This window comes from Balaenoptera acutorostrata, chromosome 21 (assembly GCF_949987535.1).
Source record: "Balaenoptera acutorostrata chromosome 21, mBalAcu1.1, whole genome shotgun sequence".
NCBI lineage: Eukaryota > Metazoa > Chordata > Mammalia > Artiodactyla > Balaenopteridae > Balaenoptera > Balaenoptera acutorostrata.
The window spans coordinates 16,617,923-16,633,219 of record NC_080084.1 but is presented as its reverse complement, the minus strand read 5'-3'; the positions used below and the strand labels follow the sequence as shown (position 1 = coordinate 16,633,219).

Genomic DNA, 15,297 nt, shown 5'->3' with positions numbered 1-15,297 from the left:
AGACTAAAATATCAATCATTATTCTACCTCATAGAACTTTATCTGGAAGAGGACTTAAATGGCAACTAGTCCAACCTCCCAGTGCGATGTTGGAAGCTTTACTCTAATAATGCTGACAGGTTGTCATCTGGCTCTGCTTGAATGCATATCCAGACTGTATCTGGATTTAGCACCAAACTTAGGGTTTCACAATTTAAGGAGGGATATTGACCAGTCAGAGGGTGACCAGGAAGGTAGTCAAGAAATTATTCTGGAAGAAGCAGTTGAATCAATTGGAGGGATTTAGTTCAAGAAAAGACCAAATGACTGTTAGAGATACATAGAAAAATCCAGCACTGGGAAAGAAGCAGATGATAAATTTTCTTCTCCTGTTTCAATATTCTGTTATTCCTCCATGTCCTCTGATACTTATTATTATTATATTATTTTATTTTATTTTTTGGCTGCGTTGGGTCTTTGTTGCTGCTCCTGGGCTTCCTCTAGTTGTGGTGAGCAGGGACTACTCTTCGTTGCGGTGCGCAGGCTTCTTATTGCGGTGGCTACTCTTTGTTGCGGAGCACGGGCTCTAGGCATGCAGGCTTCAGTAGTTGTGGCACACAGGCTTAGTTGCTCCGCGGCATGTGGGATCTTCCCGGACCAGGGCTTGAACCTGTGTCCCCTGCATTGGCAGGCGGATTCTTAACCACTGCGCCACCAGGGAAGTCCTGATGCTTATTATTTTAAATAACTTCTTTTGTTAAGAAGTCCTACATTTCTAGGGAACCCTCCTACACTGCTGGTGGAAATGCAAATTGGTACAGCCACTATGGAGAACAGTATGAAGGTTTCTTAAAAAGCTAAAAATAGAGTTAACATATGATCCAGTAATCCCACACCTGGGCATATATCCAGAAAAGATGAAAACTCTTAAGTCAAAAAGATACATACACCCCAATGTTCATAGCAGCACTATTTACAATAGCCAGGACATGGAAGCAGCCTAAGTGACCATCAACAGATGAATGGATAAAGAAGATACATGCATACATACAGTGGAATATTACTCAGCCATAAAAATGGATGAAATAATGCTATTTGCAGCAACATGGATGGACCTAGAGTGAAGTAAGTGAAGTAAGACAGAGAAAGACAAATATCATGTGACACCAATTATATGTGGAATCTAAAATGAACTTATTTACAAAACAGAAATAGACTTACAAACATAGAAAACAAACTCATGGTTACCAAAGGGGAGAGGCAGGGGAGGTATAAATTAGGAATTTGGGATTAACAGTACTATATATAAAATAGATAAACAACAAGGACCTACTGTATAGCACAGGGAACTATATTCAATATCTTGTAATAACCTATAATGGAAAAGAATCTGAAAAAGGATATATATATATGAATCACCTTGCTGTATGCCTGAAATTAACACAACAATGTAAATCAACTATACTTCAATTTTTTTAAAAAAAAGAAAAAAAAAAAAGAGGTCCTACCTTTCTGGGGCACTCATCCAATAGTATGGTCACACTGTCAGTATTGATAGGGTTTGATCTGAGTGCTGAGTTGAGTCAGAACTACCAAAGCAATCCCTGCCTACCAAGAGTAATTCTTCCTGCCTCTCAGCCATACTGATCCATTTCTGAACATACTGTCCAGAACCTGAGTGCCCAGCCAAAGGAAAGGAAGGCAGGCAGAATGAGAGTTCTGAAGTCAGACTTACCTGCATGTGATCTCTGACTCTGCTGTTAACGCCCCTGTTTCTCAGTTTCCTCATTTGTTATATGGAGATAATAATAGTTTCTAGTTCTGGTAATAGTTGTGTAAAGTAAACAAGTTAATACATAGAAAGTACACAGTAGATTTTAGCTGTTATTTCAATAAAATACTTGGTATTTTCAAAATGTTTTTATATATTTTATTTCATTTTAGCCAGAAAATAACGCTGTGAGGAAGCCAGTACTATTGTTACCCAACTCCCTCCCATTACAGAGATTGTGACTTCAAAACATTAATACGTTAAACACTGTTAGGTTGTAGGAGTAATATGTCTATTTATGAAACTAGTCCTGATATAATCTGCTGTGATGGGACCGTATCTCTTATTAGGTGTATTTAGCTCTAGGCACTGTGCTTTAGAGAATTGTTGCCCAAGAATCCCAGGACCAGAAAAAAAGACTCATAATGGGAAAGAAGTCATTATTATTAAAGGATCTAGTAAAGTGTATTCTGTAGAAGAGACAAGTTAAAGGAGATACAATTTGGGGGGAAGGTGTGAATAAAGTATCTTTTTAAAATTTTATTTCTACTTTGGTTCATCAATTTTCATTCTCCAGATAGTTTCTCTTTTAAATTATTATTATTATAGCCCAAGAGTGGAGAAACTTCAAGGAGACTGTCTAATCTTTATTATGGTACTACTTAAAATACCTCTTCAAAAGACAGGCATCAGTGATGAGATATATTTATTTCCATGGACTCATGCCCATATTGATTCTCTAGCTTTTAATTTGCCTTGATTCTGATTTAAGTATCACTGTCTCAAAGAACTTCTTAGCTGTACCTCACAAGCAGATTAATCATGTCTCTGTGCCTAAAAGAAATTTAATAAGCTCTGATTATGCAGTTATTATATCTTCCTGGGAGTTTTGTATTAATGGCTGATACAGTATTTTATTTGTAGAAGGGGAACACTGATCTATCTTAACCAAATGATAAGTTTGAATGAGATGTGTTTTGTTAAGATAACCAGAGCAGAGCTGTAACATTTGTAAATGTCCATTTATAAGGTGATGGTTAAATAATTACGATGCAGCTACATAATGGAAATACTATACAAAGAATAAGGTAGACCTCTATGTGCTAATATTTTAAGAGAAGAAAAGCAAATTGCAGAAGAATATAATATCCATTTGTGTGACAAAAGCAGCAGCAAAAAGAACTCAAAAACAAACATAACTTCATATAACATAGAAAAATATCTCAGATGACACTTGTGTAACTATAAACAGTGCCTACCTTTGGGAAAGGGGCTTGTTGTGCTAGAGAGAGAAATAGACATTTTACTTTGTGTTATTTTATAGGGAATATATTATTTTTATAATTTAAAAGAGAATTATGTTCGGGTGGGAATGGTGAGTAAATGAAAGTAATTGATAATTGAAACCAGTTAGAACTGAGAAAATACATATATGGTACCTCATTTTTGAAACCAGATCTGAAAAGGCATGTTTTTATATGTCCCCAAAACTAGAAATAAGTATTGGAATTTTTAAGTGTAATGATTTTGTGTTTGTTTATATATATTGTATAAAAAGATGGCAGGAAGTTAAGAAAATTACAGATGATATCTAGGATGCACGAGTTCAGAGAGGTAGTATGTACATGCAAAACTGATGCTACATTGAACAATATTATCACTGAAAGTCGAATATCCAGACAAAATGTCACCTGATGTAATACTATATGACGTACTATCTATGAATATTCTTGCCAATATAGTTTCAACTTCCAAGTTACATGAAATACAGAAGATACTGTCACAAGTTAAATAATCACACAAGGAAGGGAACAATTAACAAGGTTTCTTCAACAAGAGTTGAGAAACTTCACGGAGAGTTGTCAGTATTGTAGAAAAAGAAAGAAAGGAGGGAGAAAGACTGTCGTAGATTTGGGGAAACATAACGGCCCAATAACCAAATGTATTTTTCCTGACATCTGGCAAATGAACGTTTAAAAGTTTTGAGACAGATAGGAAATTTGAATACTGACATGGGCATTAGATGGTACCAAAGATTTACCACTATTTTATTAGATGTAATAATATCGGGTTTTTTAAAGAAATTGCCCATAATTTTTAGAGGCACCTACAGAAGTATGTAGTGTCTTGAATTTTCTCCAGAATACTTCAGTGGGGAAAATAAAAGAGATAGCAGAAGCCAGTGTAACAAAGTCTTAATAATAAGTGATTGTTGAATCTGGGTGATGAGTACATAAACGCTCAGGTGAACGCGGAAAGATCTGAGCAGATGATAAAGTTTTATGATTCTTCTCCTAATTTGGTAAAGTAGTAAGTCTTGCCTTATTCTGAATGCATGTGTGCCCTTGCAGGTGGGCACACACACACAGACACACACGCTACTTTCTGACTTGGGACAGCTCTGGAAACCAAGAAACTCATTCAGCATTAAGCCTGGCTAGAGTAGGGTGATCAACCATCCCAGTTTGCCTGGGATGCGCGGGTTTCCTGAGACTAAGAATGTCTCGGGCAAACCATGATGAATTGTTTACCCTAATCTGAAAAATTCAGGAGGATTTGATCTAGGTCAAAGTGGAAATCTTAAAGAAAACCTCAGTGCACTACACATCATGAAGTTAGGCAGCTCTCTGATGACTTACATCCTGGCTTCTCAGTTGTGGTTTTGTTCTTTCCTAGGGAACGCTTCCAACATCACACAGGCCTGTGTTGAAATGTGGTATAAATTTTTCACACAAATTCAAAGTCAAATTCACCAAGCTGGATTATTCATATCCCCTGTTCTCTTTAATTAATGTAAATCAAAAGCTAACCATAACTTTCATTTCTTTTTTACTAGTGTGAGGCACTGTGTTAAGCCTTCTAACGTAAAATTAAGATATGCTCTTCATTCTCAATGAGCTCACCGTGGATTAGAGGAGACAGACATAAATATTTAACTATTTGATTTCATGATAAGTGTTACAGTAAAAGATTGTGGCAAATAGTTTTAAGACCGTCTTTGGCAATCTTTTTAGTGACCACTTTTTGTTGCAAAAGTAGTGTCCAAAGACAGAATAAGAGGAAAGGAGATATTTATCTGGAGTACTGGTATTTTGGAATCTCATTTTAAAATCTTGTTTAAGGATTGCCCCAAATTTTGTACAGGCAGACCTCGTTTTACACTTCACTTTATTGTACTTCTCAGACACTGTGTTTTTACAAATGGAAGATTTGTGGCAACTCTGCGTTGAGCAAGTTTATTGGTGCCATTTTTCCAACAGCATCTGCTCACTTCGTGTCTCTGTGTCACATTTTGGTGATTCTCACAATATTTCAAACTTTTTCATTATTATATTTGTTATGGTGATCTGTGATCAGTGGTCTTTGATGTTACTACTACAACTTGCTGAATGCTCAGATGATGGTTAGCATTTTAATAATGTATTTTTAAACTAAGATATGTACATTTTTTAAGACATAACACTATTACACACTTAACAGACTACAGCATAGTGTAAATATAACTTTTGTATGCACTGGGAAACCAAAAAATTTGTGACTCGCTTTATTGGGATATTCACTTTATTGCAGTGGTCTGGAACAAAACCCACAATACCTCTGAGATATGCCTTACTTTATAAAAATAGAACAATAATAATAGTCTTAAGAAATTAAGAATTTTTATAATATTTTATGTTTCTTAGATGAGAAGTGCTGTAAAGATTGGGATATTCTGTCTCTGTGTTAACTTCAAAAGCTTTCTCAGTACTAACAAACTGAGGAACCTTTCCCCAGTACCCAGCAGTCATTTGTGAGATAGCCATGTGTGTTTTGTGTTAAATGCTAAAATTCCCTTAGGATTGAATATGTAATGATACATTTAAATCTTGAGACGTAGTTTTCATGATTTCTTTGCTCAGTAGGAAAAAAATATTTAGAAATTAAATTTCGATATTCTAGGCACATAATAATATATAGGTCTTCCAAAGGTGATGGCTGTATTGTGTATCTATAGGATTTTCTTGCTTTGATATTTAATCCTTAGGAACACTTTGTCTTCCATTGTTTGGATTTGTTAAGGAGTCATGTGTGAAATTAAATTTAAGTGGGAAAATATTTTGTTACTGGTAGGCCTTTAGTTTTTTTAGCAAAGTAATAATTGTGGCAGTTGAGCTGTTTGGAGTGAACCAGAGTGAACGATGAGGTCAGAAAGTTAGAGGTAGTAATGAGAGATTGTCTGTGGCCTTCTAGATCATTATAAAGACTTCAGCTTTACTTAGAGTGAGATGAAGAGCCACTGGAAGATTTTGAGCTGAGGACCGGAACCTCTAACATTTTAACAGGATCACTCTGCTGCTATGTTTCGTAGGCTCTCAGAGGATTATGCTGGAAGCAAGGAGGCTGTTACAACCAATCAGCTCAGGGAGGATGGTGCTTAGACCAGGATAGTGATAGTAGATGTGGTGAAAAGTGATGGGATTCTGGAGAGACTTTGGAGATAAAGCCAACAGAAATAGTCTGATGCAGTGAGCATAGTGTGTGAGAGAAAGATGACAGTCAAGAAAGACTATCAAAGTTTTTGACCTGAGTAACTAAAAGGATGGAGTTGCCATTAACAGCAATAGGAAATTCTGCAGAGTAGCTTTTGGAGGGAATACTAAGAGCTCAGTTTTGGACATGATAAGCATGCAGTGTCTCCTGTATATCCGTAAGGTGATGTCAAGTAGGACGTTAGAGTATGAGAGTTTGGAGTTCAGCAAAGAAGACTGAACTGGAGATAGAATTGAGGAGTTGTCAGCATATAAATGTTGTTTAGAGCCCCAAGACTGCATGAGATCACCAAAAGAGTGAGTGTAGATAATGAGGAAAAGAGGTCTAAGGACTCAGTCCTGGAGTTCTCCAATGTCAAGAAAGTGAGGAGCAACCAGAAAAGAAGTGTGGGTACCTAGGTGTCCTAGATACCAAGGGGAAAAACATTTCAAGAAGGAAGAAGTGCTCAGCTATGTCAGATGATGCTGATAGGTAAAGTAAGATGAGGACTGGTAAATGACCATTAAGAAATAACTTCTAAGTGTGTAAGATACTTAATAAGGTGATAATAAGTAATAACCACCATTTGTTGAGCTTTTTCTATGTGATACTGTATTAGGTGCTTTATATAGTTATCTATAATGCATGAAATAGCCTTATATGGTAGGAATTATAATTCTCATTTTACAGATATTAGAAGCCAGGGCTCAGAGACATTAAGAAATTAGTCCAAAGCCATATACCTTGTAAATTTTGCAGAGGAGGAATGCAAACCCAAGGCTTAAAAGCCTCTACTCACTTCCTTATATTGTGCTCCCTGCACTTCTGTTAAAGTTGCATCCACAGTTTTATAACAGGGTTGTCAGTTGTTCCTATTTTAACTATGCATATATGTGTAGGAGAAGTTAATGCATTATTGTATGCTGCAAATCTATATCATAAAAAAGCAAAGATAAATGTATATGTATAAGTTTATTGTTTCCTATGGCCTGATTCCAAGAAGAAAACTTTGAATTATGAGATTTATTTAAGTAAGGATTCTTTTTTCTGTAAACATTTTACAATATGAAAATATTAGTAATAACATTTCTCTTACAGCAGAATAATATTAAGATAGGTTTTTTGATAGAGATTTTATATTTGTAGTTGTTTCATACTTTATCACCCTACATGTTTTTTATTTTATTCTGTTTTTCGCTCTACATGTTTGACTTTTAAAGTATTCCCAACAAAAAAATCTGTTTTAAGAATAAATGTGAGGTGTGCAAACTGGCGGTGATTGCTGTCCTGTGCACAGTGATGCCTTAAATGTTTGATTCTTGTGTTTGCTAGTTTACAGCCAACACAAAATTATCAAGTAACATGTGTGAGTATTTTACAAACGGGCCTGCTTTTCTTTTTTTTCCAAACCAAAATTACACTCTGTTAATTACCCTAGCATTTCGAAAATTACTCTGATCATCGCTGTGCCATTGGTAGTTGAGGTATAAAGTTGGCGCTGTGTGCTAACCACTCACTGGACCACATGATTTTAATTGCTTTGCATCAGACGATAGCATTTAGTATATAATGTTTAGTGGTAAGTTTTTTTCTAGAGGAAAAACTCCTGGACTCTTAGTAGTGTAAGCTTGTTCAAATCATCGTTTGTTCTCAATTTGTACTTTTTCTTTTTGCTTTATACCATTTCCTCAAACTTATTGCAGGCATGTCACAGCTTTTTATGTGCCTTCCAGTGATACTGTTTAGTTTGCACGGTTAGCATACACATCGGAATGACTCCTCAGAAAGTGTCACCCTGCTTGTTCTGTACTCATTCTCCCTGTGAGTTCATCCGCTCCCATAGCTCAACTACCTCTACTTAGATGCTGCTACCATGTTACTAACTGACACCGTCATTATCTCCCTCCTAGATTAGTCCTGCAGGCTTCTATTCAGGTCTTCCTGCCATCAGATTTGCCCTTCCTCTCCAGTTTATTCTCTATTGAGTAACCAGAGTGATCTTTCCAAAACTCCATTCTTAGTCCCATTACCGCTAGGGTATCGTATAGGCACTCAAACACAATAAACCCAAACCTCACATTCTCTCCCTTTGGGTTCCCTTCCCTTCCCTTCCCTTCCCTTCCCTTCCCTTCCCTTCCCTTCTCTTCTTCCCTCTCTCCCTCCCTCCCTTCTTCCTTCTTTTCCTTCCTCTATCACTGACATTTCCAAACTGGAAACTGCTATATTCCTTACTACTTATTATCAATTATCAGATTCTAGCAATTCTCCTTCTTAATAGTTTTTGACACTCACTCCTCAACTCCATTTTTTAACAACTGCTCTATTTCAGGCCTTCTATCACTTTCTACCATTTCAGTTACAGAGCCTTCTAATTTATTTGAGTTATATGAGTTTTAAAATTATACAGGTTAAAAATTATATTACCATTTTCAAAGCATTATAGATAATTTTTAGTCTCATAATGATTTTTTAAAATCCAGAAACTAGATATAATTTTTTGTTTTGGCCTTCTGTATAAACAGTTAGTGTGTGTGTATAGGTATTCATTTATTTAGGGACTTAGTTTATTTTCAAGAATAAGAAATAAATACTATTATTGACCCAACTATATACAAATAAAATTTTGTAAGAATACTTAATATGAAAAAAGAAAATCTTTTTGTGCATCAGCAATGAAATTGTCACCTTTTCCTTATAATATTAAATGTCAGCTATGTCCTATGAGAGCTTACTGACACATTGACCATTCATCCAAAGCAGTTACTATCTCTTGAGGAAACTTCCCAACTGCAGTATAAAGTCAAATTCAGCCCTGAAAGTGGGCCAAGAAGGAGTGACAGGAACTAGATTTACCTTCCTTCCTGAAACAATTAAAAAAAAAAAAACTGGATAAAATATATGAAACTGGTTTTCAGAAGTTGAACATCAGGCAGTACATAGTAGTGCTTCTTGAGTGATAGGAATCAAATAAGGTGAGTTCTGTGATTGCTCCAGGTTGTTGCCTAGAAAGAATTTCCAGGCCTTGATGCAGGGAGGGAAAATCCAGGAGGCACCCAGTGGTTTCCCTGACTCGAGAAGATGGAATTAGAAGATTGAGGAGACCAAGGTGGCAAGAGTTAGCAGGGTGGAGGACCAGGGAAGGGAGAGCTGCACAGAGAAGAGAGCTCCAGAGAGCTGCAAAGGATCCCCTTACTATCTTCAGCTGAGTACTGATTAATACAGGTATGAGAAAACTACCTGAGGCTGATAAAAGAACCACCCAAAAGGATTAGAGGTAACAATCCTAGCAACTCACAGAGACTTTAATCATTTCTGTTGCCACCAGCCAGAAAGGACAAACCTCATAATTCATTAGATATCATAGAGTACTCAAAAGGGTAATGCTTCAGTAGAAGGGGAAAATTAGTCCTAGACCAAATGCTGCTCTGGTCCTGCTTACAAAGCTTAAAAGCAAGCTTTGAAAACAGCCTAACATCTGTACAATTGGAGTCCCCAAAGGAGACAATGGTAAGAGAGAGGGCAGAAAAAATATTTGAAGAAATAATAGCTGAAAGTTTTCCAAATTTGATGAAAACTGTAAATAGTAGATCGAAGAAGCTCAGCCAGCCCCAAGCACACACATACACCAAAAAAAGAAGGAAAAAAAAAAAAAACTGTACCAAGGTACATCACAAGTCAGATTTCTTAAAGTCTGTGATAAAGAGGAATTATGAATGTATCCCGAAGAAAAATCACATGTACATAGGAATAAAGATACCATGTAGGCAGATTTCTAATCTGAAACAATGCAAGCCAGAAGATAGTGAAACAACATCTTTAAAATGTTAAAGGATGGGGAAAATAAGTCCTGAAAATAATTGGGTAGTCCCTAGAAGTATCATTTACAGTAACATTTGACAGGTGTCTGAAGGCAGAAACTTGGATGGGCTTGTTGTTTGATGATTCAGAAATTTTAATCATCTGTTTTTATATGGCATTTTACATTTTAAAGGTGATTATATGTGGGAGAAAACTTTTCATGCACTTTTGAAATAGCTAGGATGGGTGGTTTTATCTCCATTTTACATGTGAGGAAGCTGAGCTATGTAGGTAATATGACTTTCACAGTTCCACAAGATCCAGGACTGTGATGATGTTTCCTGACTTCCTATTCAGGACTCTTTTCCAAACTACGTGATCTCATTATTAGCTGTGTATTGCTCAAAAATAGTTCCTAAACTTAGAGACTGTCAGAACATATAAAATGTATGGAGTGCCTTGAAAGCAGTAATAGATAACACAGTATTAAGTAATTCTTTTGTATCAAAATATGTGAAGAAAATAAATTGAAAATCTTATTAAATCCCAAGGCCCAAAATAGAAGACATGAGACATGGTAGTATATTAAAGTATACTAGACCCTGTGTGAAAAGCCGTTACAGTATTTAAACTTTAAATAAATGAGCAGAGGTGGGAAAATTGCTATGGTTGCAGAGAAACTTTTAATTAAAGTAATGTTATTTCTGATTTTTTTTTAAAGGTGTGGAGAAGTTTGATTATTTTAATTATCATATTATATGTGAGCAGAACACCTTTTAATAACTTGGTTCAAATTAAAATGTGGCAGAAATTAGTTGGAAAGAAACTTTATTTTCCTCCTGTATTTATACTGCATATGCAGTACATAAAATAGAAGAATTAAATACTATCTTGGCATATTTCATCGTATCCAAGGTAGGAAATTAGTTCTGACCCATTGCTAGCAGCCTAATGGAATGAATACGGTCCATTGTCTTTTTTGTTTCCACTAGAATTTCTTCCAATATTCTTCAGAGATGCTTTTCAGCTTTTCCTATTAAAGAGAAATTTTGAGAGCTAGCTCTTTATGATAGAATTGGGATTGAAAAGTTAGAATTTGAAAGGTGGACAGGATGCAAGTAAGATAAAGAAGAATGTTTCCAATTATGAGGAATATGAGCCCTGACATGTCTTCCCAGAACAGTAGGAATGGTCCATGATGGAAAGAAATTAAGAAATAATGTGGAATAGGTAGGGTAGGGCTTGATAACTGAAGGCCTTGAAAAACCAGTAGGAGAAGTAGGTGAATGGCACTGAAGTTAGAATTTACTCCTGAGATGAGTGAATTGTCTCTCATCCAGCTAGGAAATATGAATTTTTGGCATTTCACCTCAGTATTTTCTGTGTATGTTAACACTCATTGTCTTTAAATAAATAAATACAGATTAGATGCCAAAGCAAGAATTATTTACCTGAAGGGGGGGATACGTTTTTCTTTCTCTTTTCTATCTAGTCAACTCCTTTACATCTAGCAGCGGGCTACAACCGAGTTCGGATCGTTCAGCTTCTTCTCCAGCATGGTGCTGACGTGCATGCAAAAGACAAAGGGTACGTGTATCAGCGTATTTCCTGTAATGGTTTCATTCATGGATATTTACGCTTTGTTTTCAACATCTGATACACAAAAGTTTTTGAGCACTAGACAAAAGTCTTATATCCCATTGCCTTACAGCTTGTATAGCATTTTAAGAATGTTCACAGTGATTTGACTTCATTTTCATGTTCCTACTAATTAAGGGTTCTTCTCATAACAATTTCCTAAATTAGTTTAATTTTATTGTATTCTATTATTTGAAGTTAAAATTTGTTTCTCTCAATTGCAATTACTATTTTTCAACTCTTAAGTTACACTTCAGAAAGACAGATAAATAAAAAATTCTGATAATCCAGTAACATAACTATCCTATTTATCAGGTATGAAAGGACCATCTCTTACTAATAAACTAAAATCATAAGTATACGTAAGTATACAATATTCTAATTTTTTCCTGATGAAATCTTGGCCATCTAAACTGAGAAAACCTAAAAAGTCCTTATGAAGGTTGATATGGGAGAGAGGTGTCTGGGAACCAAGAAAGCAGTATGTCATTTATTTTATGAATAGGTGCATTTTGGAAACCTTTGTACCACTTTCCTAGCTAATCTCCAGGGACACGTGAATTGGGTCTGCTAGCCTATGTGATGGGCTAACATTTCTCATTATGCCACTTTAATATCTAAAAGATAATTGACCTGACTGCCCAGATGAAGTAGTGTTCCTATTACACTGATGAGCAGCATGAAGAAAAGAAGCCCTGGAGCAGGCTTTCGTTCACTTTGCCCCTCTCCATGTCAGGAAACATAGACAAGAAGAAAGAGCTCAGTACTTGAGACAGTTCTCAGAAGAGGAGTCCATCATTTCAAATCTGCTCTTTTTGGTGCTGTTTCTCTCTTGCCTGCGCCGGGTTCTGTGCCACGTGTGAGTGGTGTCCCCATAGTATAGGGGCACAAATGCCTGATGCTCTTGTAAATCGCTTTTCCCTCGTGCATGTCTGGAAGCAGATGGTGTACAGTAGGTGAGTCCTCAAGATAAGTACACCACAAAAAAGAGGGTCTTTGACTCATGCAGAATGATACTCGGATATGCAAGTTGTAATAGTTTGGATATTGAATTCTTGTGCTGGAAATTACCATGAAAGTGAAATAAAATGGTAGGAATATTTCAATTCACTATCAGTTAACATGTATTTTCTATAAATACTTACTATTTAAAGCATGCAATTTTCAATTAGTACATGCACTTCTTCCTTTTACCGAAATGCTTTTCTAATTGGTGCTTTTATCATTATATTTAATGACATACATAAAACAAGATAAATACAAAAGGTTGAGCATTAGTTAGCTTTTTATTCTCTTATTAAATACTTTAAAATATTTTAAACATAATTGTACTAGGATTTATTAGATTTTGTTTCTTAGCACTTCTTGGATAAATGACTCTAAGTTCTTTGAAATTTTAGTATTTTAATTGGCCTTTTTCCATTTAGTGGACTTGTTCCTCTTCATAATGCATGTTCATATGGACATTACGAAGTCACAGAACTGCTACTAAAGGTAAGAGAAATTTAAAATATTGAATATTATTTGCTTTTTTTTTTTTAACTCATCATGAGTTTTCATGGGGGTTTTTTGCCAAGATTTTTAAGATAATAAAATTGGTTTTTTTTTAATGTTCACCATTGCCTTAAAATTTTTTAATTATTCAACTTATTTTAAACTGTTTTTTAAAAGCTGAAATTAAAGAAATTAAAACAATTGTTGACATTTCAGAGTTATAACTGAAATTTACAGTCAAATAAACGAGTTTTATTTGATCCAGTGAAATGATTACTGACCTATAACTTTTTTTTTTTCTCAATTCAGCATGGAGCTTGTGTTAATGCTATGGATCTCTGGCAGTTTACCCCACTCCATGAGGCTGCTTCCAAGAATCGTGTAGAGGTCTGCTCTTTGTTACTTAGTCATGGTGCCGATCCCACTTTAGTCAACTGCCATGGCAAAAGTGCCGTGGATATGGCTCCAACTCCTGAGCTCCGGGAAAGATTGACTTGTATGTATTTATATCCTAAAGTCAACATCTCTAGTTGTAAATTGTAATATCTTTCTTTTTTTTAATATTAATTAATTAATTTATTTGGTTGCGTCAGGTCTTAGTTGCGGCTCGACCAGGGGTTGAACCTGGGCCCCCTGTATTGGGAGTGTGGGGTCTTAACCACTGTTCCACCAGGGAAGTCCTAGAATATCTTATTTTTGTTATTAGGGCTGTTGTTTTGTCTAACTTAGATAATAGACTTCTATTCTTACATGTTCACTAGTTTATTATCCTCTTTTCTTATCATTACTTTTCTTTTTGAATTCTACAGGAATCTCATATACATATATTTATTTTGTGTTTATTCAAGCCTGATTCCAATTCATGTGTTAAGTAAGGCTCCTTTTTTTTTTTTAAGACAAAAGAGGATGAGTCCATCAATAACCATCTATTGAATACCTACTATGTGCCAGGAACTTGAAATATAGCAGTGTACAAACTAGAAAAAAATCTCTAAGCTCACAGAGGTTATATTCTTGTGCTACTGGTAGTAATAGATGATATCTAACATTATGGAGTACTCACTATTTCCCAAGCCCTGCAAGTTGCACATTCATGTTTTTATTTATGTGTGTTATAGCCCAAGTGCAATCACTTGCCCAAATTTAAATAAGATAATTTTTATGATTTGGTGGAAGTAATCTTCTCAGATACTGATACATATTACCTATGTTTACATATGCATGTTTTTAAATAAACTTTTGTTTTAGAATAGTTTTAGATTTACATAACACTTAACAAAAATAGTACAGAGAGTTCTTGTATACCCTATACCCAGTTTCCCCTATAAATATCTTATATTAATATGGTACGTTTGTCAAAATAATGAACCAATACTGATATATTATTAATTAAAGGCTGTACTCTATTCAGATTTCCTTGTTTTTTTACTGCAAGTCCTTTTTCTGTTCCAGGATCCCATTCAGGATACCACATTACATTTAGTTGTCATATCGAATACTGAGATATATTTAATTCTATACGTGGGCATTACAGGTTTAAATTAAAGTAGGCGTTACCTAATTTTTAATTTGTCCCATGGTTGCTATTCTCTTACATCTAGGATTCTAAGAATCAGATAACTAGATTTAAACACCTGAGAAAACCTTTAAATGATAATTTAAGAAAAAGGCATAGTCAAAATGAAAACATCATTTAAGTTTAAACAGATTGTAAATTAGTTTATGTTAAAACAGGAAGAGTTCCTTGCAGTTTTGATCTTGTTTAAATGGAAATTTAAACCTATTTTGGTACCGGAACAGATGACATCTACTAGATTACAGGCCAGCACAAACCAGATTATAACTGGGCAGATGTCTTAGCAATGAATCCTTGTAGAAGTGCATTTATTCTCTCTCCCACTCATATGACTCTTGCCATATGTTATCTTGCATTATATAGTTCATTTTTCTATGTGATGTTCTGTCTCCCCAGTGAAGTTTAAATTCTTAGAAAGACCTTTGGTTTTATTATTCTGTCTTCTTAGCACCTACACGATGCCTTGTTACCTAATAAAAATGAGTTGATGGTAATTGTGCTTGGGTCTGTATCTGCCTACCCCCAACTTAGC

At 35.3% G+C, this 15,297-nt stretch overlaps 1 protein-coding gene across 1 annotated transcript in view; it reads left to right on the top strand.

Annotated features, from left to right (window-relative positions):
- The window catches only part of TNKS (tankyrase), a 182,858-nt gene that overhangs the window by 95,610 nt on the left and 71,951 nt on the right, over nt 1-15,297 (top strand). Inside the window, exons 6-8 of the mRNA XM_007174051.2 lie at nt 11,550-11,644; nt 13,123-13,189; nt 13,499-13,685. Of these exons, the coding sequence (XP_007174113.2) occupies nt 11,550-11,644; nt 13,123-13,189; nt 13,499-13,685 (349 nt within the window). The remainder of the gene's footprint in view (nt 1-11,549; nt 11,645-13,122; nt 13,190-13,498; nt 13,686-15,297) is intronic.